Raw genomic sequence first — 24,221 nt, 5'->3', positions numbered from 1 at the left:
TACTCAATGAGGACATGCTGCTGTGCCGGGCTGGACCGGGCCAGCGGCGCCAGTCCTAATGGAGGCCACCGGCGGCGCGCCGAAAGATGCGGCTCCCTATCGCTCCGCAGAGGCCGGAAGGCACGTGGAGCCGTGGGAAGGCGGCTGGCTCGGGGGATTGACGTCGAGCGGCGCAGCGGGATAGCTCGAGATGGTGTGGTGGTTTGGTGTTCGGTGTGATTTCCGTTGAGAGAAGAGAACTCAAGGGCGGCCAGCGAGTGGAGATGGGTTCTGAATCAGTCGGAATATCGTATATGGTGTAGTCTTCTGTGCAGTGATAACTTTTCGGCTTGTCAGTTGGAATATGCGTGTTTGGGAGTGAGTTGAGGAATCATGTTGGAGCAACTTGGAGTATCAGTACTTTCAATGCGAATCCCTAGGTCCCTATTGCAAGGGTGGACAATGGAAGGGACGGGCCTAATGGATGGGGCTCCCTCCTGCAAAGTCCCCTGTCGTAGCGGCTCAAAGCCCCCTGGAATTGCGGACCTCACTGGCCATCAGTGGGACGACACCGAGGCTTGTTTCCTCCGGGGCCGGATCATCACGCATCCGACCCCGCGGTCTTCTCTTCTTCTCTCCTTCTCTTCTAGGTGGAGCTCCGTCCGGTCTCCTCCTTCATACCCACCTCCGCCCCGGGGCAACTATGCTCACCAAGACACCAACCCAACCTCCCGGGGCTCCCAGAGATGGCGGTGGGCCGGATATCCCCGTGCGTAATCTGTCTCATTACGTTGGGTCTATTGTTAAATGCGCTTGAGAGAATTGGGTTGAATCTATAACCTGTCACATCTCTCCTCAGCTCTGGTCTTTTCACCTTTCCTAATGGATATTGGCGTCGCCATCAAACACATGCAAGGAGGTCCGCTCCAAGACAAGGGCTTCTCGCGTTGGTCCTAAATCCCGGTCACCAAAGCGACTATTGATGCCCAGGCCAGGTCCAACACCTGAGATGGAGGCGTAGGGCAAGCCCCATGCCCTGCCCTCGACAGCCACCCTATTACTATCTGGTCGGTGATCGATCATGTCTCGTCCTTCTGCCAGCCTGTGCCACGAATCACATTGCACTAGCGCAATCTGCCCAGCTCCGTGGGATAAGCGGATGTCGCCATGTCCATCCTCTCGACGCTCACTTTTCAGTCCCATGTCCGACGGTCCGAGACTTCAAATGCAGTTAACGTCCCCATCAACAGAGACCAGGTTGTAAGGCCATAAACTTCGGAAGCAAGCGACCCATCCAACAACATGAAGCCCAAGGAAGAAGGGAGCAACCCAATCCGATACGTAATGGAGGGATCGGCGTCCAACGAGTTCATCCAACTGAGACACATTCCAGGTCTGAACTTCAGCCTCGCTGCGACTCTATGTAACCCACACACCCACCCCGAAAGTTACTGATATGTGAAGTGCCGACTGCAACATGTACGAGGGCGACTTGTTGGATGGTTCTATCGGGCATGTTGCTTACCCTCCTCTTCACGGCACTTCGTCGAGATGTGACATCGTCCTGCACAAAGCCGCTGCCGCTCAACAAATCTACGGCGCACTTCCAAGGTCAAAGATAGAGGTTTCACTGGTCTTTTGCTTTTTTAGACGCCGTCAAGCCACTTATGCGGGTAAGGAGCTCACCCGCATTGACCCAGGACAGACTGCGTCCTCCGCCACTGTCACTCATAATCCCGCATGCCTTAGGGCTGTATTCCATCATAATTGGGCCGATGGTGCAGCTGAAAGAAGCAATATTAAGCCAAAGGTGCATTGCACCAGTGACATTCCATGCCTACGCTTCACACTACCCAGCCGCCACCCCTTCACCGCGTCCTCCATCCTCCACCGACGTGTCAGGTGGAGAGACATTCTGAGAACTGGGAAAGGAGGGACAAACCGTGATCGCGGTAAGAGGGCGGCGGCCCCGGGTTGACATGTCAAACCCAGTGGCGGAACTTCTTACGCTTCTTTCTCTTACACCACTTTTGATCAGCCGCTAGCTATCCTCTGGCTCCATCGCTATGTGTGATTACTTCTACGTACGGCTAAAATCCCCAGGCATCGGTGGTCCCGACGATCCGCCTCGCTAACTATGTCCGCAACAGGTTGAGTTCCAGTGCGGGCATCATGCCTGGCTCGTACGCAAATGGTGTGGTCTGTACGAGAAGAGGCAGAGGCCTTGCAGCCCGAGCGTCGTCGATCCTCCTGAGTTCTGGTAGGCCTCAGTCCACGAGCCACGACTGCAGCATCACAAACATTGGCTAATGGAGAGTGTCGTCGGTGCAGGAACCACAGAATGTGCTCGAAATGCAAACCGCCCGGTGCTTTAACGTTGTTAGTGCGTCAGCGTTTCCTGGCCGTGGCCTAAACGAGAGACGATTGGAATTGAGGTTGGGCAGAAATGGGGTTTTGGTTCCTTAACAAGAGGGGCTGTGAGGTCCTTCCTCGCACCCTCGCCGCTCAGTATGGAGGAGTTTTGGATACACTTGATGGAAGCAAGTTTGCTGGTTGGGATCAGGAGTCAGTTTTATGTTTGGGCTTCACTTTGCTGGATAGACGGTTTAGACACGGCGCTTGGGAACGGCCGTGGGTAGGCCATGAACACCATTTCTGGATTCCTTTTATGACCAAGGATCCGCTTGGCACCTATATCATAGATTTTTAGATTGAAACTTCTGTATCGAGGATGAATATTGCCGCCATTTGTTTGTGATCAGGCCTGCATATTCATTCATTTCTACAACGTTGCCCCGCTTCCGGCTGTCAGGTAGCGCCTTCAGGAGAAGATTCAGATTCATAGCAACGGGTTTTTACTCTGTACAAATCCATCTCAGCCATGAAGATTCGTCTTCTTTTCGACCCAGTTCACAGGGGCTACTTAGTAAGGCCAACGATACATAGGCGGGCTGTGCTGGTGCCTATACGACACGGTGCATTGTCGGTAGGACCACTGCCACTCCAACCTTCCGAAACAACGCAGTTGAAGGTATTGACACGACCTCCCTGAAGGAACAAGAGAAACCTCGGCCACGTTTGGGAGCCTCCCATCCTTCAGCTCGAAACCTAGCCACAGAGACCCAGAGGGAATAATTTTGATTGGCGCCGCCAGGCAATCCAGGCGGACCTCTCCGATGCTCTCTCGATGGCCGTCCGAATAAAGGAGCAGCATGCCAACAGATGTTTCTAAGCCCCTCGGCTTACATGGCATTACCGCGCATAAGCCTTCGAGGTCCGCCGAGTTGAAAAAGAAGTCTTCAAAATAATTCACCCCAAAATGCGCGATCAACGGCTTCGGTTCGAAAAAATGCCTTCCTGTACAGTCGGGCTCCGGGGTCTCGAAGGCGAACGTTTCGATAGATGTACAGGAGTCTTCGAAATATATTTGGCTCGGCTGTTGGGTCGGCGTATCGACCAGACACCAGATATTTGGGAATTGATTATCGAAATCGCGAGCACCGATAATGAATATGCGCCCTTTGCTGGTTTTGATCTAATCCAAACGTTACGAAAGTCCATTCGAAGAGTAGGTCCACTTACCCCCAATGACATCTTCCACTTTTGAAGTCGCCAAATTTCTGTGATTGTTTCATTCTCGCCCATAGGCATGTAATTCCAGCTAGCACCCTCCGAATGTGCAGCTTTGTAGAACCCCATGTCCTCGCCGCTTTTGTGGACGTGGAAGGTGACAAGTCCACCGTTAGAACATGCTGAGTAGCCGGTGGTAGATGGGTCGTTGCATGTGAAGAATGTCATCCGCGGTGGATATTTGAAGAGGAATTGGGAAAATCGAAAGAGCTGGCGAGTAGGAGTCGGCCATCCAATCGAGTCGTAGATGAAATCAGGTAAGCAGGGTGTTGCATCCAGATGATGCAGTTTTATGCCCTATTCCCGAATAAGTTGGATATAGATGAAGGCAGAAAGACAACTCACATCAGCCTTTGCAGATATTCTGCCGTACGGGTGAGGTCGTATTGTTCTCCACCATGTACCAGGAACTGGTTTCACTGTTGGTGGCTCTGAAGAGACACTAAAGATCAATTGAGTGACCCCCATATGATCTTCGGCCACGTGTAAGGTATCGACTGGCTTGCTTGGGTCATATATCTTTTTGGCCCCGTTATGGCGGCTGTTCCTCAATGACGAGAGGTACCTTTTGCCCTCAAAGTCGACAAACCCACACCATATCGGCTTTGACAAGGTCACGCAAGCGTCATCTAGGCATGATTTCCACAGAGAGATGGCCTTTAGTGCGAGGTATTCGCTCAAGAGATCCTCAGCTACATATCTCCATACCTCAGGGGGAAAGGCAGCAAAATGGGGGATATTCTGATGCGAGCTCTTCAATAACTGATTCGTAAGGTTGTGTCGAGCCCAGTCGGATCGTCGTCTCTTCTCGTTCGTAGACGGCTCGGTACTGTATTGGAGCGCCTTCACCAAGTCCTGGGCCAAGCGAAAGTTGGTCAAGCGGAGGCATCCCGCATGGAACTGGACGTATCGCACTCTGGGTTCATACCTGGTGAGGTTCCCACCACATGTGGATTTGACAAAGGTGTAGGGATCATCCACGAAAGTGACTGGCGATTTGGATTAATGAGCTTCGGCCACATTCTCAACGCATCCTAGCCATGGACACCTCAATGACTTACCCTGCTCAACTTTCTCGGAGACGCCAAAATTAAGCATGCAAAGGCCGCACCGGCCCTCGATAAAAAGTTCGAGGGACATGGATTTACTGGAGCGGCCCGAGATGGCGATTCATAGGCGTAACTTAAGTAGGTGGCATAAAAGCGGGCTGGAGTTGGAAGGAATACCATGATCCATGAGGGAGGGAGCAACGCCCTTATGAATCAGCGAAGAAAGTTTATTCCAACACCAATTACACAGTTTATAGGTGCATGTTAACTTAGATTTACCTTTTATTAGGTTGGTCGTTGGGGACAAACTCCCTCCCCATGAGTCCAACTTGAGGTGGGCTGGCTTATCGATAAAGCTTTATTTTGTTGCGATTTTGTCACAGCGCTCTCCGAGGCGTTGACTCCCTCCTCCCACCACCTCCTCCTACAACCTCCACGCCACAAATACAACTGTTGGACTGCGTCGACTCCAATCCCGCGATGGCTTCGAGCTCTGCATCTGCAGACGCCGGGCGGGGAGCCAAGCGGAAGCCCGGCGCTCCAGCGAACAATGCCCGCACCAATGCCGCCAACACCCAGAGCCGCTCCAAACTCGTCCACATCGCCCGCGCGATTCCCACACAGCCTGCCGATGCCGCACTCAAAGATGGCGAGCTAGACCTCCAAGCCTTCTTGGCTGCACACGAGTTCGAGATCCGCTCACTCGAGCAGAGCATGGCCACCTCCAAGGCCGTGAGCAGCAGCCGCGCCTTCCAGAAGGTGCCCCGCGGTCTGCGCCGTCGCACTGCGAGCCACAACCCCAAGCGCGTGCCCCGTCGACTAAGAGCACGCGCGCGAAGAGAGATGGCGGAAGACAATACGCCAATGGTGGACGCGAGGAAAAAGAAACGGAACCCCAGGACGACAAGAGGCCGGATACGAGTCGAAACCGCCAAGCGGTTGGGCGTATTGGCAGCAAGAAAACGCAGGGCGAGGGAGATGAAGCCTCAAGAAATGGAGGTGGATGGAAAGGATACAAAGGCCCTGGCCGTGACGGGACGAAAGCCGAGACCCAAGATCCGAAGAAACCAACTCAACGAGCCGCCCACCCCGAAAGCCAGGTTTCGAAAGCGACAACTCAACAAGACGTGGCTGCCAACCCATCCATGGCACGCCAAGCGATCACGGATGACAGGTCCCCTCGATCCCCTCTGGCGTTTCGCCATACCATTGACACCCAACGAGAAGCTCTATCGACCGACTCATCGAGCCCAAGGCGACAGGGGCACACTCGTGTGGGACACGTCCTACATGAGCACCATTGGCCTGTACGGAAGCCATACCGGAATAGAGACCGTCCTCAAGAAGATTGGGGTATCGCAAGACTCTTGCTGGAATGCAAAGGGTCGGAAATGGAGGATAGGAACCAGGTCATGGACAGGTCTCGTGAGTCGGCACATGGATGGAGAACAACGACTTATCGGTCCATCTACCATTCAGTGGAATCCCCAGCAATCTGCCGGAAACGCAACCGAGGATCCCAAAAAAGCACAGCGGCAAGTTTTCTTGCGAGTTCATCCGGCGGCCTTCCTCGAGCTCTTCAATGAGTTGCTTAGGTTATCGAAGATTGAGAGCCCACAACTCTATATCGAGGACCTCCGCTTCGAGATTGGCAGCATAGAACTCACTGGTCCGGCCTCCACCGAGGCTCTTTTGGCCGTCTTGAACCCTTACCCGGAAAAGGACAAAACTAAGAGTCAACATGCCGAACTATTCCGGTCCCTAGCAGGACTGACAAACCCAGCTTCACTTCCTGCGGGGGCTATCCTCAGTTTCTCAGTGCAGGACCCTCGACTACGGTACCCACCGAGACAGGTTGTGGCCTCTGATGAGCCAGAGACACAATTGGAGCTTCTAGAAAAAATCGCTACCTGGCCATCAGAAGACAATCTCGAGCCGTTTCCCATATTCAGTCGAGATGCACGACACACAGCATCATGTCTCCCGTCTCAAAAGTCTATCAACAGGCGGAAAGCAGACAAAACTGAGAACGCTCCTGGAGTTCCCCTAAAGCCCACTGCGGCGGATCATCCAATCCCCATCACTCTCATTGCTTCGCGCACTAGTTCAAGTACACAGGCTCAAGGAACATGGACTCTCCTTGCGCCATGGAAGTGCATCCTACCCATTTGGTACAGCATTGTCCACGTCCCTCTTTCGTCAGGGGGAAATCCCAGATTCGCGGGTCTGAACCAAACCCGCCAGGTGGCTTTTGAGCGTGGCCTGCCCTGGTTCCCTGGTGACTTCTTGGGGACGGATGCCGGGGCGCAGTGGGAACTTGACGAGAGACAGAAACGCCAGAAGTTGTGGGATAGGCGCCCAAAGAGCAAACGGGTCGAATGGACATCACTCGATCTGGGAGCCGGAAGGAAGGGCGAGGTAGGCAGTGGCATTGCGAGCGACTTTGAGTTCTTGTTTGAGCTCGCCAATTCAGTCCCAGCAACACAGCCAGAGTCAACAGAGGGAGACGCCGAAGCAATGGATATCGATGAAATCGATGCACAGGAGCCACCATCCCTCCAACGCCTCAACCAAATTTCCAAAGACTTGTTCAATAAATTCATCACATCAGCCACTCCGCCATCTCCACCACCTACAAACGCCATCGTCACTGTCCGAATCTCCGTCCTTGGTCGCGGCGTCGTCACTTCCTGCGCCCGCATCTACCGCCTGCCCTCATCTCCTACCGCTGTCCCGCCGTCCTCCGAGGCAGAAGTCCCAGCAACTATCCCGCCTGAAGCCTCACCAAAATCATCGTCTCTGCCACATGATCTCCGCGCGCAGTGGCTCGCGCGCGTTTCCCCATCCACCTCTGGGAAGGACAGGTCCTCTCGGACACACAAAGCCCGCGACCTAGAGTCCTTGAAGCGCCAGCTTGCCCTAGAGCTCATCGCAAAGCCCAGCCCTTACCCTCCGCTGCCAGCCAACCAATATGACGTTGGCGGTCATCCTCTTGTTCCTGACACAGAAGACCTCATCGGCTTTGTGACTACGGGTTCATTCTGCCTCAGTGAAGGCCGTGGCGTTGCTATCGGCTCAATCGCCCTCGAAAAGATCATCGCCGACGTGAGGAAAGACCCGAAGGAAGGTCGGTTCTGCGTCGTGCGCAATGCAGGAGAGAATGTGGGCTGGATCGCAAAGTGGGAAGTTGTATAAGTTTAGACGGCAGTTCAAACCGCAACGCCACGACATGATTAGACATACACGGCAGTATGCCGAGCGAGTGGATGATGGAAACTTGCACCACTTGTACCATGTATGATAACGCTGTGGACCTCAATGTGCATAATCGAGGTTAGGTTATCGTCACGATGGCGGGGGTCGTGAGAGGAGGTGAAAGGCGTCGTTGACATGCCAAGATTTAGACAAGGCTATATAAAGCCCCGCGAAGCACTACTGATCGTGGATGAACAATCCGATGAATTGATATCTTCATCCCTTTCGTATCATTATATCCTATCCTTCGGACTTGATCAAGATAAAAACACTACCAGGTTCAACGATAACATGTCTTCTGACACCCCAGAGTCCATCACTGGCGGGTGCCTCTGCGGTGCCATCCGTTACACCATCACATTCCCTCCAGACCACCCCTTCAAAGACCAAGTAAGGCTTTCTTTCATCTCAAGAATACACACACTAACACCATCTTCAATCTCTAGACTACCACCTGCCAATGCTTCCAATGCCGCAAAAACACAGGCTCCCTCTTTGCGCGCTTCCACGTCGTGCCCCTCTCAGCGCTCAAGTACTCGTCGCAAGACACGCTCAAGACGTACAGCGCCTCGCCGCAGCGCAAGCGCGGCTTCTGTAGCGAGTGCGGCGGCTTCATATTCTGGCACGACGAGACCACGCAGCGCATCGGGATGACGGTCGGGACGTTTGACAGGGAGGTGCTGGCGCGCTGGGGGAATTTGCTAACTGATACCAAGACGCATATCTGGTGCGCCGATGAGATTCCTGGGGTAACGGATCATTTGAAAGGGGAGAAGTGGAAGTTGAACAGTGTGGGGGAAGGGGCAGAGAGGGCGAATTAAAGCCTCTCGAATCTCGGCTCGATTTGTATGTCATCTTTGTATATTCATAGTTCCTGTTTTTTGGCGGAATTGTGCCATTGTAGTAGCGAGCTGGTATCGAGAACCGGTAATCTTCCTCCAACGCCAAATTGTCCAAACTCGATACGACGAGATCATGACTTGTGCCCCTATGAACGCCATATGCTAAAAAAAAAAATCCAATCGAAGAAACGGTAACAAGCAACTGAAATGCGACCGCTGGTCTAATCCTCCTCACTGATCTCGCTTTCGTCCCCATCGGGACTACCCTCATTGCTGTTCTCCAAGTCCTCAAACGCAATCTCCATCTCCTTCTCAAGATCATCCTCAAGATCCGCGCCACCGTCGTCAGCATCAGCATCAACATCCATAGGGTCGGGCGCCGACTGGTGGACTTGGTGGTTGACGGGACTGGGCAGCTTAAAGTCCATATCAGGATCGTCATCATCCTCACCGTCGGCGTCATCGCCCTCGGACTCGCGCTGGTTCATAAAGTCGTCGAAACGACGGACCGACGGGAAGGCCGGGGAGAAGTTGGTCTGGCGGTTCGACCTGGGGTCGGCACCGGGGTACTCGACTAGCAGACCACCATCGTCGTCCTCATCCTCATCCTCGTCCTCGTCCTCCGAGCGTCGCTTGGGCTGTGGCTCGGGCTGAGGCTTGGCAGGTTCAGGGACGGGTAGCGAGAGGGCGATGGACTTGGGAGGTTGCTTCTTCTCGGGCTTGCGCTTGACCTCCTTCTTCTGGACGGTGGGTTTGGCGCGAGACTTGGGGGTGGGCTTTTGGGGAGCGGGCTTTTCGGAGGCGCTGGCAGGCTTGCTGGGAGGCTTGCTGGCCTTGGGGGGAGGCCGCGACGCGTCGTCGATCTGAGGGTATTGGCGGCGGAGGCTCTCGGGGTCGGAGTTGTCCGGGAGGCGGGTCACGTTCATGTTGAAGGTGGAATCGATCTTGTCCAGAATGAACGCCTCTCGTTCAGGGTCGAAGTAGAGGACATATTGGCTATCGGCTGTGTTTCTCGGGCCGCTGAAGGCGTATTTGTTGTCGTCGTCGGTGTATGTGAGGTCGTAAGAGGTTGTCTTGCCGGGAACGGATGGCTTTAGGCGGGCCGAACTCGGGGCGGAGGACGAGGAGAGGGCGGGCTTATGGTTGTCTGCGAGAGAGGAGAGTGAGCATCAATTGCCGATAAGGGTTTAAAGGGCATGAGCGAGGAGGCGTACATCGAATACCGGTAAAGATCTCGTTAGCATCTTTGCCTAGCAGGATACCTTCGCCGAGGATAACGGGGTATTTGCCCGTCTTGGTCGGGTCAATCAGGCCGGCCAATGCCATGGTGGCGACGAGGAGGGAGCGGCGGGAGACGGGTGGGAATCGTTTGGGCGGTTGGCGGAGCAGGAGAGGAGAGACAAGAGGTTCCCTTCAAGTCCCAGAAGCCCAGACGTCGGGACAGTTATAGATGGATGCGATGATGATGAGGACGGAGATAATGGATGATGATGGGCGCAGCGGAACGACGGAACAAAGGCGCTGGGCGACTCGGCGCAGGGGGCGTAGCGTGGCGGGGGCCGCTGAGGTCCGGGCGGTGGACGCGGAACTCCAGGTACTGCTCCAGGTACTGATGCGAGCGCTAACCTTGTAACGGCGGCGCTAAAGCCCGCTGGAGAGGGGCTGGAAGTTAATGCCCAGATGTGACGGGGGAACCTTGGTGGGAAGCGTGTTGAGGCTGTCTGTGTTTGGGTTTGGGCTTGGTCTTTGACGTTGGTGGCTGTAAAATGAATGAAGAGAATAAAAGAAAGTTTCAAGGCTGTTGGTCAAGTCCCGTTCTGCTTATTTCTTTGTGAGGCAAATGCCATGCCATGCCAATCAGCAGCGAGGCGTGCGCCCAGTGGCCTTGCATGGCGTGGTGTGGTGGGTGTCAGGTTGAGCGGAAAATGAACAAAGAGTGACGAGAGGTAAATGTGAGTTCGGCCCAACTCTCACTTTCGTTTCAGTGTATCCTCGAGGCTTAAGTTGACTTATTCCTTTGTGATTCAACAAAAGAAGCTGGTCCTGGAGTAATTCACAGGCCTCTCCTCGTCCAAAGCGCCGGCTCTGTTGCACCGCCACCAAAGATGTAAGTCGGCGACAGAATGCCACTCATCATATCACTCGGCGGCAACCAACAATCATCAGGTGCCTCGACAGCCCCATCTGTAGAAATGGGTCATGTGCCATGTGTTGGGCGCGGTGCTTTACACGGGTTGGCCGAGACCATTCGCTCAGCCACAAACCGCCTCGTCCCATTAGGATTTGATCGATCTGGTTACACAGAGCGTTAACAACTCTATTCACGATCAAGTACCTACGCCTGTGGGCGCGATAGACGCCGTCCCAACAACCCAACATCATCCCAGCGGCCATGCAGGATGATGTCCGTCCCAAAGAGGGCCTTTAGAGCCATGTACGAAAGTTGATATCGAACGTGGTCCATCCTCAGCCAGGGATCAGCGACTGGCGATGTACGGCTCGTGGAGGACTGTTTGTCATCGACGCAGTACGCATTCCCCAGTCACCCATACTTCCCAGAGAATCTTGTACTCGACAAATCCTTCTCGAAACACAATCACTGTGAGGGGACAACTACCTGGATAGTGGACCCAGAGGGAGGGTCACCTTCCGTCCTTTCAGGAGGATGAGGTCACATTTTGCACGGCGTTAGTCCACCCAGTGTCCGTCGTATTGACTTCCGATCCACGGCGATCGGCAAAGACCTCACCGGGTTTCTTCAGCACAAAGCAAAGCAACCATATTCCCATTTTCATGCTGGCTTGGTCGTACATCCTTTCCTCGCGGTGGGCCGAGCTTATTCCTGGGACGTGTGTACCCGAGTACGACAGTCCTCAAAAAAGGCCAATATCCATGAATGGATCTTCCACATCAGAAATGGTCAGTCCCCCGTGGTGGTAGATGTCGGTGATGTTTAATATGGTGCTAATCGGTGGCGGGCTGCTGTTCTATCAATAAATAGTAGTAAGAACAACAATTCGCAACGCCACGGGTGGCCTTCTTCACTCCCCTTAGTCCACAACACCCAAGTCAGACCGCAACTTCGTCCTTTCAGCAAAGCCGAACATGTCTAGTGACGCGACTGAGCGTTCGCCGACTTCATTTAACAATGCCCTCCGCTATTTGTCAGAATATTGCAGCCTCCATGGTGTTGAGGAGCAGAGCCATGCAGCACTGCTCATCCCAACAGCAAACTCTGAACAAAAAATCATTGGCTTGGCTGTTCCTCAGCTGCCCCAACAATCACCTACCCAGGATGAAAGGACCCCGGAACCAATCGGGGGGCTCCCCCAGCTAGACCGGCTCTGAACGTTGAGTTGCAATGCAATCGGAATGAAGGCACTTCTCGAAGTACTTCTTCGAGCCTGGTGTCACGAGCAACATCTGCGGCGCTTGGTTGCAAGGCCCATTCGCGGTTTTGGACGACATTGAGAATCCACATATCCTACTCGGGTCATTGATAACCCGGAATCTAGACCTCGACAATCTAGACTCAGATGATGACGGCGGCCCCATTGATGGAGATGTCCGGTCCACAGCCGGCGGGGATCTTCGTGGATGGCTGAGAAAGATCTCAACTCAACGGTCACTTTCCACGCTATCACAATGTTGAGGTACTTCCTATTTCTCAATTAGGCTGGTACGGCTTTGGTCCATTATGTCAACGGGATCTATTACTGACGCTTCAAGTAGGCCTTTGCGCATCAAACCCTGGCAGGATATACTTCTAAAGTGTCTCGATATCCCCCTCGGCCAAATTGATAAATCGGAGGCCAGCGAGCGGACCGCTACCTTCATTAACATGACAGGGAAGTATTATGATACATTGGAATGATCGATATTCTTTCCATAGTTGAGCTGGGTTCGTCCAGAGTAATGAAATGAAAGATCTAGAACAGCTGTGTATTCTACCCCAACTAACAGCATCGGGGCCAGGTCTTTCTGCGCCCGCGAGTATTACTTCAAGCGGCAGAAACAGTTACCAATTTTTTTTCTTTTAGCAACACGGCACGTATCATTATGAACTAACATATGCGCGGTTCCCTAATTTTATTTATGCACTTAGTCTTTCTAGGCATCTACTAATAATTCAAGTCTTAGATTGACGCCAACTCCAGGGTAGGTCGCCTCCCACCAACCACGAGTATCACGGACTCTAGACGTACAATATCATATCTCAGAGCTAGTACAATCACTAGACACATAAAATAGTTCTCTCGGACATTATCGCCATTTAAATCGCTTATTCTAATGACCTTACCTTTCAAAGTTCACCTCTCCGCCCGACAACTGGAACTCGACTCACTTTGTATTCTCGGAGGTTCCAACTCTGGCTGGTTCGCTATGGGCCCCTCTTGGCTTCCTCGCAGGTCCCAGGCCAGTGTATATCTCATTTCGTGGAATAATTCAGGACATAACTATAGACGCAACCCCATGAGGCTGCTAGTGCACCAGCATTAACCAGGAGGAGGACGATTTGAAGATCGATCTAAATTATGCAGCCTCTTCCTTTTCTCGACAAATGTGTTGCTAAGAGTTCATGAAAATCATATTTACGACGCAGGGTCTGCTCATTTCTACATTGAGGAAGCGGTATTAAAAGCCGTCCCGTGACTCTTCAAACTACAAGTAAGAGGAGAACACAAACTAACTAGATATGGGCGAAGACCCCCAGGCTGACTTGTATAGGAGACTTCACAACCCTTGTGAAAGTCGCAAGTGTCCTCAGTAGAGATTACCACAAGCGGACTTTGGAATTTGCTCTCTCCAGATTCTGGCGTCAGATACAAGAACTGGTCACTGAACTAGAAGTTATAGGGGAGAGATCTATCTAGCTGACGTGCCTCCTTCACGACTAGTGGGGAGCTGTTTGTAGCTTACACTTCACAACACCAACGTCGATCCGACATAAGCGTCGTGCGGGACAAGATCCCAGTAAGGCAAGCTCCGATACAGACGAAACTTTATTGCCTTGGAAGGATCTCGACAAACCGTCCACATGATATTTTAGGCTGGAATAGAGACCGCTGGGATTCGGCATCTCCGCGACCCCACTGACGTAGACAGCGTCACACAATGATTCAGCTGGCTGACGTGGGCTGCAATGTGCTCGTTGTGATTATGTCAAGAACGCATTCCTGCTACCCATGCCGTTTATCAGAATCTCGCTTCAGCCATTTTAGAGGAAATACAGTTTCGGGCTACCACAAGCGAGGATGTCACTTGAGCAGGTGGAGCCGCGGCGATCTACGGAGCTCTTTGAGTGTGTTCTGTTGGCTGAGAGCCTGGGGGCGGAATTACACGTCATGGTGCGGTACCGCTTACAAACAGACCAAAGCCGGCAAGTTAGATATCCGAGATCGCGTTGGTGACGATCCTAGATGGTCTCGTCTCCCTACTTTAGCCTTACGTTGCACGGTGTGATAGATTGACGATGGTCTAAATGCCAAGCAGTTTAAACCACAAGGGTTTCCTTGTGTGGTTTCTCACCATCGTTGAAGTTAGCACGCTTAAAATTCGTACATGAATCGGAGATGGAACCCTAGGCAATGAACCCCAAATTCCGAAGATGGTTCTTCTCAAACACAGGCGTGTGTGGGGGTGGGCAGAAGAAACAGAGACATTCCCTGCCTTCTCACTCGGCGCACCAACTGACATCTGTGAAAGGCGTTGAGCCAGCGTCTTGGTTAACTGCTGGTATTAAAATTCTATCAAAGCATGTTTATTTAAAATTTGATACGATAGCATGCACAATTCTACAATGTATTTATGGCATCATGAGTGTCTCTCTGGTCACGCATCGGCTCACCACGTCATTCGCATCTGGATTTGAACAAAAGACCCGACAACTTGGATGTGGTGCCGATCAAAATCCGCCCTCGGCCTTATGCACACGCACAATAGGCAATCCAAGCCACCCTATCTTCCAACTCTATTTCACAGGAGAAAACAATTCAACGACAACGGAGAGGGCTAAAGCAGCCAAAAAAGAAAAAAGAAAAACACGCTGATATCGATCGGAATGTCGATTTTGCGAGGGCGCGGGGGCGCGGGGGGGAGGAAACGCTCCGTGCTCGGTCCGCCATGTCACGGATCCGAGCGTTGATCAACGAGCGGGGGACGGGACGAGGGAGACAAACCAAGGTGAACGGGGAAAGATGAGGAGTCTTGTTGCCTCGCCGGCGGCTGGAGGGATTTGCGTATCTGATACACGCTGTGACATGGCCGGAAATGCCCATTGGCCTCGCCGTCTCCGTCAACCCGCAATGTCTTACCATGGGAGAGGCCGTTGGGATCATCGACTTGGCGCCGCAACGGGGTGCGTTGGTAAAATGACGGTGCGGAAAACACGTAACCAACGCTGTGAGGGGCTTTGGGACATACACAGTCTGTATCCGTAAGGCTGTAGCCCGGAATTGCTTGTTGGCCCTAGGGAAAAGGTGGTGATGCAGCCATTGCGGCGATATGTGGAAGCCGTGTAAGCGAAATGTCACCCCCCCGGCCCAGACCGTGAGTACTCGACCGAGTGGTCTGAGTCGTCAATGGCGCAGGGCTAGCATCTTAGCTCCCGGATATGGCGGGAGAACATGTCTGCCAGTGATCCAATGGAACCACAAGGAGAGCGCCTCATGGTTGAGATGGCGTCTACTGTAGATGGGGATGGATGGTGGCGGCCAGTGGGCGTGCCGCTAGGAGACCGGCAGTTGTCACTCTGGGCCTCGTGTTGGTTCTTTGGGGCGAAAGGCTGCGCGTGGAGAGCTGAAAAGAAGGCGGAGGAGATAAACAACCTGAGCTAACAGGCTGGGTGAGATTGGGTAAAGTTTCTCTCTTCTTTGCTCTGTTGGACATTGTAAGTACCGGTACAGAACGCCAGCATCGACGTGTGCTGTGTGTAACGTGTACGAGCGTTCTTGGCTTGTTGGGTCAAATCCCGAGTCCCTTGTCTTCCGCTTCAGGCTCCTGGAGTGAGACCTAACTTACTACGTAGTAGCTGAACCCCGTCACCCTCCCTCACGTTTCCCTGGGCTGCTGCGGCCCAGTGCCCACTGCCCTGCGTGGTGCCCTGCGCAGGATTGCGTTGTCATTCTTGCTGCGTAGCTGCATATCATTTGCATACGTCGGTAACATCAACACCCCATGGACGGGGATTGACAGTGGGCGTTGGGGAAAGAGGGAGATGAATGAACACCCCGTAGATGCTCAACTCTCCAAACTCGTCGAGTTTAATGAGAGGGTTGACATGGTATTTCAGAGTACCACCATGTGACGTGCTCTCGAATCATGGAAGCTCTGCCGAAGTAACATCTCATGGGGGCGGATCCTGGCTGTGATACATCACAATTGGCACTTATCGTCGGTTCGCGGGTGTAAGCGACCCGATCGCATCGACCGCCTCCTATCGTGCGCCTACCGCTTCCCAACGCCTCCCAGGTTTCCCTTGGCTTGGCCGGGGGAATCATGAACCCATTGTGACAGAAATAAACAGCACCCGATGCTCTCAATCCCCACATGCCCGACGCCCTCGGGAATCTGAGTTATGATAGACCTCGTCCAAACGCCCGCCCGAGTCTTTCTCGTCGGCCAGCGACCGCGACGGACCCGGCCGCGAACACCCCCCCAACTGGGTAATCGGCGGGTCCTCGCTCGCCAAGACAAGGAGGCTGCCGGCCAGTACGTAGTGCAGAGAGGACTCAACCGTGCTTGAGATATGCACTGGCCTGTAAGCAGCTCACCCGCAGCACGTACTGGGCCCGTTTTAAAGGGTCCAAGTGGGATACAAAAGCAAAAAACCGGCAGGACGGTACAACAGAGGGAACGCATTGTGCATAGCGCAAGGCGAATAACGCCTAGCGGAGTCGCGGGTCGCCGATGGAAGGGATCATCGCATGTTCATCTCGTTCGGTAGCGGGCTTCGAGCTAGACTGGCGATGGCGCTGGCTGTCGCTGGAGCAGTAACCGGAGCTCGCTTCTCTTCCTTTTCAATGAGAAATGGCAACAGCGGTTCCAAGACCCTCATTCCGTGTAGGATTGACGGCCCACAGGAGGGCCGTGTTGGGTGGGACTGGCGGGTGCCGTTACGCGAAAGGGCATGTTCGTCTCGTCCGAGTATCGCATCTCGAGTCCATTTTTCTCCGTGATTTTCTCTTTGATTTCGTTCCCACGGTTGAAGAGGCGAATCTTTGTCGTTGGTCCGGGAATACGGATACCGTGTGGCTTGCTTACCTACCTAGGTAGCCGCTGTAAGTTAAGTGGTGGGTCACTCGGGAGGAAGAGGACGAGGCGGATAAGTCGTACGACGGCCAAAGGAGATGATCGGTTCGAGTTATTCAGGTACGGCCCCCAACAAACAAAGGCCGAGGCTGGGGGAGCCAAGCCATTTCTCAGCTCTGCGCCAAGTTGCGCAATTCTCCTGTGGAGGGGAGGGGAAGCTCATGTACAGTACACCCGGAGCCGGGAACTGTGACGGGACAATCTGGAACTGGATCACAAACGACGGCGATGGTGGCTCAACAAGGTTAGACATCGTTGGCGGCGTTGGCGGCGTTGGCAGCGGGCGCGGGATGTGATAGGAGGCCCCATGAGAAGATCGACATGAACACGGGCGCATTTGGGATGGCGCTTAGATCGACCGTCTCTCTTCAAGACGACGCACCGAGATTTGTGTGATGTGCACTGTCAGAATGCGCCGCTGTGAATGGACGAGGCGAAGTCGATGTTGAAATCGGCGTCAGGGGAACCGACGCTATCACCTGCCACAACCGGGGATTTGTTTACTTGTCAGCTCCCGTGCCTTGCAGGTGTGTTAATGGCACCGTGATGTTGTCATCAAGATATGGCACTTGGGCTAGCCCCCCTGAAAAGCAACACATCGAATGAGCCCATTGATGATGAGCGCATTGAGTGTTGGGCATGGCTTTGCGAATACTAAGAAGAAGAAAAAAGCAACTACAACGGGGAAGGGAGAGTGGAAAAAAGGAAAACGACAGCAGCCCACAACCATCAGAGGAAAAAAGAAAGGAAAATCAACCACCCTTACCGTCCGCTCGAATCACAATGGAGCACCCCCCCTCCGGTCCTTATTGATGGACTCCCGAGATTCTCCAATGGGTCATCTCGGCAGTCTCCTCTCTGTGGCCCTGCGTCCATCCGTGCAGCGCTGCATGCATCCGTTGGGAATCGCACCATGGAGAGGAATGGATCGAGAATTTCAGCGAGTCAAGGCATGGACGAGAACACGCGGTTGCCCTGGGCTTCGTGCTCCATACCTCCCCAGGCATGCAGGAACAAATGAATTGCTTCGTGCGTGAGATCTGGCCGAGGTTCGCGGCCCTGCTCACCTGAGCCAGGAACTGCAGCAATATCAGGCCGGGGTTATAGAGGGTTCCTTGGTTCCTTGGTGACGACCGCAGCCCCGGAAGCGGCCACGGGCGCTATCTGCAGGAGAGCTTACTCCGTAGATTATGTGCAGTACTCGGGTATGTACGATGTAGAGTACTATGGATGTGTACTTCGTACCTAGAGTAGCATCGCCGAATGTTGGCGGAGTCAGCTGCCACACTCACCGTTCCTGTGAGGAATACGAAGAAGGAAGGTTGAGAGCTTCCAGAGCCTGAAGCCCCAGCGGGGACCCTGCTCTCCTCCACTGCCTTGACGATGAACCTGGAGGCTGACCTAGTAGAAAACGTGGAGTCTCTCCCGCCTCCCTTGAGCCGCTACGTATGCTGCTAACTGACTAATACCTGGTGCTGTTTTCTACTAGCAAGCCTTGATCAGCCCGTCCGTCCCCTTACCGTACCCTTAACTTAACCCCTTGTACAACGCCCTTGTCGAGGGCCCTGGTAAAGTGCCGACCCACCCCGGCGGGCGTGAGCTGATTGATTGATTGCTTCTGCTGAGCCTTCCCTGCGTCTGCTGCGATGCCGATTGTCAGGCTAGGGCCCGTAGTTGGCAGCCCGTAGCGCCCGATGGCAACTAGTTTCCCAGGCTCCTGGTCTGATGGGCAGAGGATTAAAAAAAAAAAAAAGAAGCATAGAGGGCTAACAATGCGCTGGGCTGTAGCATGATCCCACCTGACGCCGGAGAGTGCTGCAATGATGCCCTGCGCGGCCGTTGTAGGTCCGCTTGATGCCCACAGCACGGGCGGCCGAGGTACTCCGTGCATACCTGGCCGCATGCTGGCTGTAGCGTGTCTGGTGCGGCGGGCGACGGTGTCAGGGTGGTACTCTGCAGGTAATCTCTCCTGTGTAAGGCGCGAAAGGTGTTCAAGACGCAGGGCGCATCAGGGCGCTCATCTATCCATCAGGGCCATAAGTTAGGGGACGAGGGGCTCTCTGTCCATCCCTCCATTCGTCCATCCCACTCCAATCCATCCAATCCATCCCAAATCCATAATATTATCAAGGAATCCGACATCCCAACCCGGTCCGTCTCGAGTCCTGCCCTGCGGCCTCGCCATCCCGGTTTACCAACGACCAGTTTCGACTCCATTTCGGTTTCCTGCCCTGGCTCCTGTTGCGTTGCGTTTGGTCCTGGCTCACTTTCGCGCTCACGGCTCACGGCTCACGGCTCACGGCTCACGGCTCACGGTTCAGGGCACGCAGATAGACGCACATCACCCACGCATCACGCATCACGCATCACGGCTGACTTTGGATCCATTTCTTTCCTCACTTTACCGCTTCCGCTTCTGCTTCTGGCCTTGTTCCTCCTTCGTCCTCATCCTCACTCCTCCTCTCCCTCTATCCCTCCCTCCCTCACAACCACTCCCTCACAACCAACTCACCTTCTCCCCCAAGATCGATCGGCCGTTTCCGTCTCCGTCTTCGTCCCCGTCCCCGTTCATCTGCTCGGTTCTCTCTCTCTCTCGCAGTGTCTCGCTTCGCCCTTTAAGACCTGACCGAGGTCTCAGACGCATTCCCTCTTTCCTCCGTCCCAAAGAGGAACAAACCGCCAACCGGCCGAATCGTCCCGTCTCAACTCGCTGAAAGCGCCCAGACTTTTTATCACCCCACGCTTCCCGACTCGGACTCGGCTTCTGGACAAGCGACAGGCGGCTCACCCAGCGGCGCCATTGGACTCGCCCGTGGACTCGCCCGTGGACTCGCCCGTGGACTCACCCATCACCTTCTGACCTTCTGACCTTCTGCAAACAACAATCCCCACCGGCCACGGCCTCATTTCCGCTCGAGGATGCTTTGAGAAGGAATTGCGCCCCCCTCTCGACCTCGCCATCCCCGCCCTTCTTCCTTCTTCTCCGCCTCGCTGCCATGGCTGCTGCGGCTTCCACCTTGGTTCAACAGAGCCCTGCCATCGCCATCGGCATGTCCTTCGACAGCTCCAACACTACCAGCGACGGCGTCAGCGCCAGCGCCAACGCCACCGTTCCCGAGCTTCGCGATCCCGACTACGTCACCGCCGTGCTGCAACTGCCTGCGGGCCGCACCGAGTGTCAGGTTGACGACGACCTGGTAGCAAAGGCCAATGCGCTGGGCATCTCCACCGAGGCGGCCACCGAGAAGCGCATTACTTCGAGCGTCGAGTCTGCGTCCACCGTGTACAATGCACGCACTTTTTCTATGCTTTCGGGTGGATCCACGAGCACAGCACTCACCGCACACTCATCGTTGTTCGCACCCACGACACCCGATCTCGGAATCGCCAGCGCCCGAGAATCCAAGGACCTCAACTTCGCCCAGTACGACCGCTATCTGTCAATACTGGACCCTCACCAAAACCCCAGCAGGTGTCTCAAGGAGCCAGCCCAGGCCGATGCTACTGCCCAGAGCGTTTTCAGCGGCAAGACCAGGAGGAGCCTCTTCAGCGTCAAGTCGGGCCTCAAGAACCGGATACGATGGCGGAAGAAGGCGCCCCAATCCCTCGAAGTAATGATGTGTGTTAATTCCCGATCCCTGCCGTGCGCTACGATGCAAGGTAATTGTCCGTATTGACTCGATACCCCAGGACCTGCTTTCGCTGTCGCTCCGACTTCAAGACCTCGACTTCACTTCACAACATTCCCTGCGGCCACACTTATTGCGCCGATTGCCTGGAAACCATTGTTACCCAAGCGATAGCTGAAGAGTCCAGCATGCCACCTCGATGCTGCGAACAGCCACTGCCAGGGACGATTATCAAAGATCTGCTGAGCCGTGACGCCCAACAACAATTCCTCAAGGCCATTGTCCAGTACGGCACACCTTGGCAAGCCAGGATATTCTGCCCCAACGCCTCGTGCGGAGAGTTTATCCCGCCGCACCACAAATTGGACCACAAACATCCGTTCAATGTAACGTGCCGCAAGTGCAACACCCGGGTATGCCTCACGTGCAAACGCAAGGCCCACCCGACCGGTAAAAACTGCCCAGAAGACTGGGAACTGGACCACATGATCAAACTGGACGGGAAGGATGGGGCAAGGAGATGCTACAAGTGCCAGAACTTGGTCGAGATGGTCGATGGGAGCACCCAGATGAAGTGTCGTTGCGATGCCGAATTCTGCTCTATCTGCGGTGGCGTTTGGGATGCCAAGACTGGATGCCCCAATTCTTGCGATTTCGAAGAAGAGCTGGAACGACGAAGAAAGGAGGAAGAGGTTCAACTGGCCCAGTACGAAGAAGAGAAGGCGGCACAGGAGGCGGCCGCGGCAACGGCGTCTGCCGAGCGTCTCGAAGCCGAGGAACGAACGAAGTCTCGAGACGAATTCCGAAGCCTGGGAGAATCACAGACCCAAGAAATGCGACGGTTCCAGGAGTTTGCAGCGAAGACCAAGGAGGCCATACATACCCGCCACGCTCAAGAGAAAGTGACATTGGCGGCAAAGCAAGCCGAGCAGGAGGAGAAGATGAAGGAGCGGCATGTCAGGACGGTTGCTCATCTCGAAGACCGACAGGTGGCGGCCGAGATGGACCTACGGACTACGCTGGAACAGAGCGAAAGGAGTGTCAAAATCCGTCTGAAGCACATGGAGGCCTATTGTGATGGCCTGGGCCGCAGCAATGGGCAAGGCCCTGGCAGTGCGCTGCCACCACGTGTAGTGACGGAGCGTGACCTTCGCGAGTTGGGCCAGCAATACAACCTCCGAGACGGCATGGATCGACTTCACCAGGCCAAGATCAACGTGATGCGCGATCGGCAGGCGAAACGAATGGAGGAACTAGCCGATCGACAGGATTCAGAATTGGAGAAGCTCACGGACAAGGGCCATCAAGACCAAGAAGACTGGACATTGCAAGCCGCACAGGATGACGAGACTCATGCGACCATGTTCGCGTCGCGCAAGGCGAAACTCATCCGCCGATGGGAACTGAGCATCGAAATCCTCCGGAAGGAGCTCGAAACACAGGACGGCCTCAAATATGCGCCTATCCCCACGCCGGTATGGCCCGACGACAACGACAGCAACGCATCAACCGCCGAGCAGATTCAGGCGTGAAATGCAAGTTCAAGGGTGTGAAGAAAAACATAGCCGGGTCGTATACCTTGGCGACATACTAATACGTTTGGGCATGTTACGGCCGTACGGTGGCCTTGTTATTGGGTATCATTTGGGTTCCCAGGATCTATGGTCCGTCTGAAGCGGCATAATTCGTTACGACTATCCTCGATTTTCCTTTTTAAATCGTTTTGCATCATGATACCTGGCGGGTCAGCCATGGGCGGCCGGCAATTTTTGGCATTGTATTCCATCTCCTTTGTTTTATGTTTTCAGAAGCACGACTATCATCAGCCTCATCGGCATGATTGCATCATCTTTTCTGCGTCTTTATTTAACCCTTGTGGAACTCTGGGGGAGAGGGGGAGATATCCATGACGACTGGCTCGTCTAATCGATGAGCTGGTTGGATATGGAACGGATGGCGGCAAGGGTTTCTCTTTACACCACCTTCTTACTACATATTATTACCTTAGATGAGCTGCTAGTCGTTTGACGACACGGGAGCGGTTTCTTGTACATACCCCGCAGATATTCGTACTGCGTCATGATAGATTGAAGATTCAGATCAAATGAATATGTTGAGATGTGAACCTTGGCTCATATACTGGTGTGTCTTGTGACAATGATATCCACGAGGTGTACGGCTAGGCAGAGTTATGGCAGTTGCGTTCATCACAGTAGCCAGCTTCTGATGCCAAACCAAGAGGGATAGTCCTGGTGCGTCAACATCATTGATATGGTAGCTGTATGGCACCTCCAACCTCACACTCTGTGAGAGCTACCAATGCTGACCGACCCAAGCAATCCAAGACGAGTCTATACCTGAGACGATGGGCGTGTACATTACTTGTCGACACGTAGTTACCGGCTGGCCTGTTTCCAGACTGTAGGATGCCGACCCATCTGCGGGACGCGAGTGGGCACCACACAAAATCTCCGAACAGATCATCGACCTTTCCCGTTGTCTATTTGTCCGCAGAGGGCTCTCACGAGATAGTGCGGTCTGGGGAGGTGGAGAGACGTGCAGCAGGTGAGGTGAAGCTGAAGAGCGGAGCCAGTTGTGAAACAGTCCGTTAGCATGAGAGGATGCAGACTCCATTGCTGCGCTTATACGACCAGATATCTCCGCTCCTATGGATGTAGGGATGGAGATAATCCGCATGCTGGAAGAGTTGTTCGGAGTTTGTCTCCGGGCTGAGGCTGTAGGTTGTCAAGTTGGAGAGATGCAAGGACCGGTGTGGATGGAAACTCATCGATGGGGTTCTCAACTTTGTGTAGGTAGTTTAGTTGATTGGGATATCAACGACGTACCCCTACGTTCATGAGATGGAGTTTGATGATGATTCCATGTGGTTCTCTCTTCTTCCCTATTCCCACTCCCCGCCTGCCCTTGTGTCTGGGTGTGATTGCCTGTCTTTACCCGGGTCTGGACCGCCGGAGTGGTTTGACTGAATCGGTAATTGTTTTCTTTTGCGTGTTTAGGCTGCGGCAGCGGACAGCAAACGCGGGCATGACGCACAGCAAGATGAACAGGCCTTCCCGGTAAGGATTTAGGAAACCATGCACCCGTCGCCTCACAAACGCGGGAACAGGAAAGTAACACTGGCATTGGAGCACGCGCACTCGAGGAGTCGCACATGGACACAAATCCGCGGCAACCTGCAGGATAGCTGGCACGGCAGACGCCACTGGAGATAGCACCGTCGTTCTCATCATCAGGCTCAGAAGTACGCCAGCCACTTAGCTGTGCGTAACTCGGGGGATACAAACGACGCTGTGCGACTTTTGTGCGCTGTGACAGGTAGAGTTGCGCACGGCATCTTGTACAACCCGCAACGTCTCACCGGACTAGGCTCTCTGTACAACGCATCACGGCAAACAAGGCCCCGGTCGACGTGCGTGGTTTCGGACAGGAGTCGGCTTGCATTTGCCCAGCAGGATGGATACGACGTAGGTCAAGAAAAAAAGAGGGGAAAAAAGGGAGAAAACAAC

General features: G+C 54.0%; 7 protein-coding genes across 7 annotated transcripts; 5 read left to right on the top strand and 2 right to left on the bottom strand.

The window, feature by feature from the left end:
- The first annotated feature begins 1,319 nt into the window (after positions 1 to 1,319).
- On the top strand, positions 1,320 to 2,304 carry BGZ61DRAFT_72297 (uncharacterized protein). The gene has a single exon (XM_046257018.1). It carries the CDS (start codon positions 1,457 to 1,459, stop codon positions 1,955 to 1,957), a length of 501 nt encoding a protein of 166 aa, XP_046100274.1. The 5' UTR covers positions 1,320 to 1,456; the 3' UTR covers positions 1,958 to 2,304.
- A 363-nt stretch (positions 2,305 to 2,667) lies between these two features.
- Positions 2,668 to 4,875, bottom strand: BGZ61DRAFT_457342 (uncharacterized protein). Its single transcript, XM_046246641.1, has 4 exons — positions 4,671 to 4,875; positions 3,955 to 4,598; positions 3,562 to 3,906; positions 2,668 to 3,514 (listed from the first exon to the last, which is right to left on the bottom strand). Exons 1-4 carry the CDS (start codon positions 4,747 to 4,749, stop codon positions 2,903 to 2,905), a joined length of 1,680 nt encoding a protein of 559 aa, XP_046100273.1. The 5' UTR covers positions 4,750 to 4,875; the 3' UTR covers positions 2,668 to 2,902.
- A 263-nt stretch (positions 4,876 to 5,138) lies between these two features.
- BGZ61DRAFT_481592 (ribonucleases P/MRP protein subunit POP1-domain-containing protein) lies at positions 5,139 to 7,853 on the top strand (the record flags this gene model as incomplete). The annotated part of the gene is made up of 1 exon (XM_046249310.1): positions 5,139 to 7,853. The coding sequence occupies one exon, from the start codon at positions 5,139 to 5,141 to the stop codon at positions 7,851 to 7,853; it is 2,715 nt and encodes a 904-aa protein (XP_046100272.1).
- A 351-nt stretch (positions 7,854 to 8,204) lies between these two features.
- BGZ61DRAFT_535936 (Mss4-like protein) lies at positions 8,205 to 8,734 on the top strand (the record flags this gene model as incomplete). The annotated part of the gene is made up of 2 exons (XM_046254329.1): positions 8,205 to 8,303; positions 8,360 to 8,734. The coding sequence occupies 2 exons, from the start codon at positions 8,205 to 8,207 to the stop codon at positions 8,732 to 8,734; spliced, it is 474 nt and encodes a 157-aa protein (XP_046100271.1).
- A 242-nt stretch (positions 8,735 to 8,976) lies between these two features.
- On the bottom strand, positions 8,977 to 10,081 carry BGZ61DRAFT_535935 (RNA polymerase II transcription elongation factor-domain-containing protein; the record flags this gene model as incomplete). The annotated part of the gene is made up of 2 exons (XM_046254328.1): positions 8,977 to 9,902; positions 9,970 to 10,081. The coding sequence occupies 2 exons, from the start codon at positions 10,079 to 10,081 to the stop codon at positions 8,977 to 8,979; spliced, it is 1,038 nt and encodes a 345-aa protein (XP_046100270.1).
- A 5,300-nt stretch (positions 10,082 to 15,381) lies between these two features.
- Positions 15,382 to 16,061, top strand: BGZ61DRAFT_481590 (uncharacterized protein; the record flags this gene model as incomplete). The annotated part of the gene is made up of 3 exons (XM_046249309.1): positions 15,382 to 15,517; positions 15,595 to 15,644; positions 15,786 to 16,061. 3 exons carry the CDS (start codon positions 15,382 to 15,384, stop codon positions 16,059 to 16,061), a joined length of 462 nt encoding a protein of 153 aa, XP_046100269.1.
- A 4,054-nt stretch (positions 16,062 to 20,115) lies between these two features.
- Positions 20,116 to 22,226, top strand: BGZ61DRAFT_496696 (uncharacterized protein; the record flags this gene model as incomplete). Its single annotated transcript, XM_046251049.1, has 2 exons — positions 20,116 to 20,684; positions 20,756 to 22,226. 2 exons carry the CDS (start codon positions 20,116 to 20,118, stop codon positions 22,224 to 22,226), a joined length of 2,040 nt encoding a protein of 679 aa, XP_046100268.1.
- Positions 22,227 to 24,221: the final 1,995 nt, after the last annotated feature.

This window comes from Ilyonectria robusta, assembly GCF_021365365.1.
Source record: "Ilyonectria robusta strain PMI_751 chromosome Unknown BGZ61scaffold_19, whole genome shotgun sequence".
NCBI classification, from domain to species: domain Eukaryota; kingdom Fungi; phylum Ascomycota; class Sordariomycetes; order Hypocreales; family Nectriaceae; genus Ilyonectria; species Ilyonectria robusta.
This window is presented reverse-complemented; position numbering and strand designations above follow the sequence as displayed.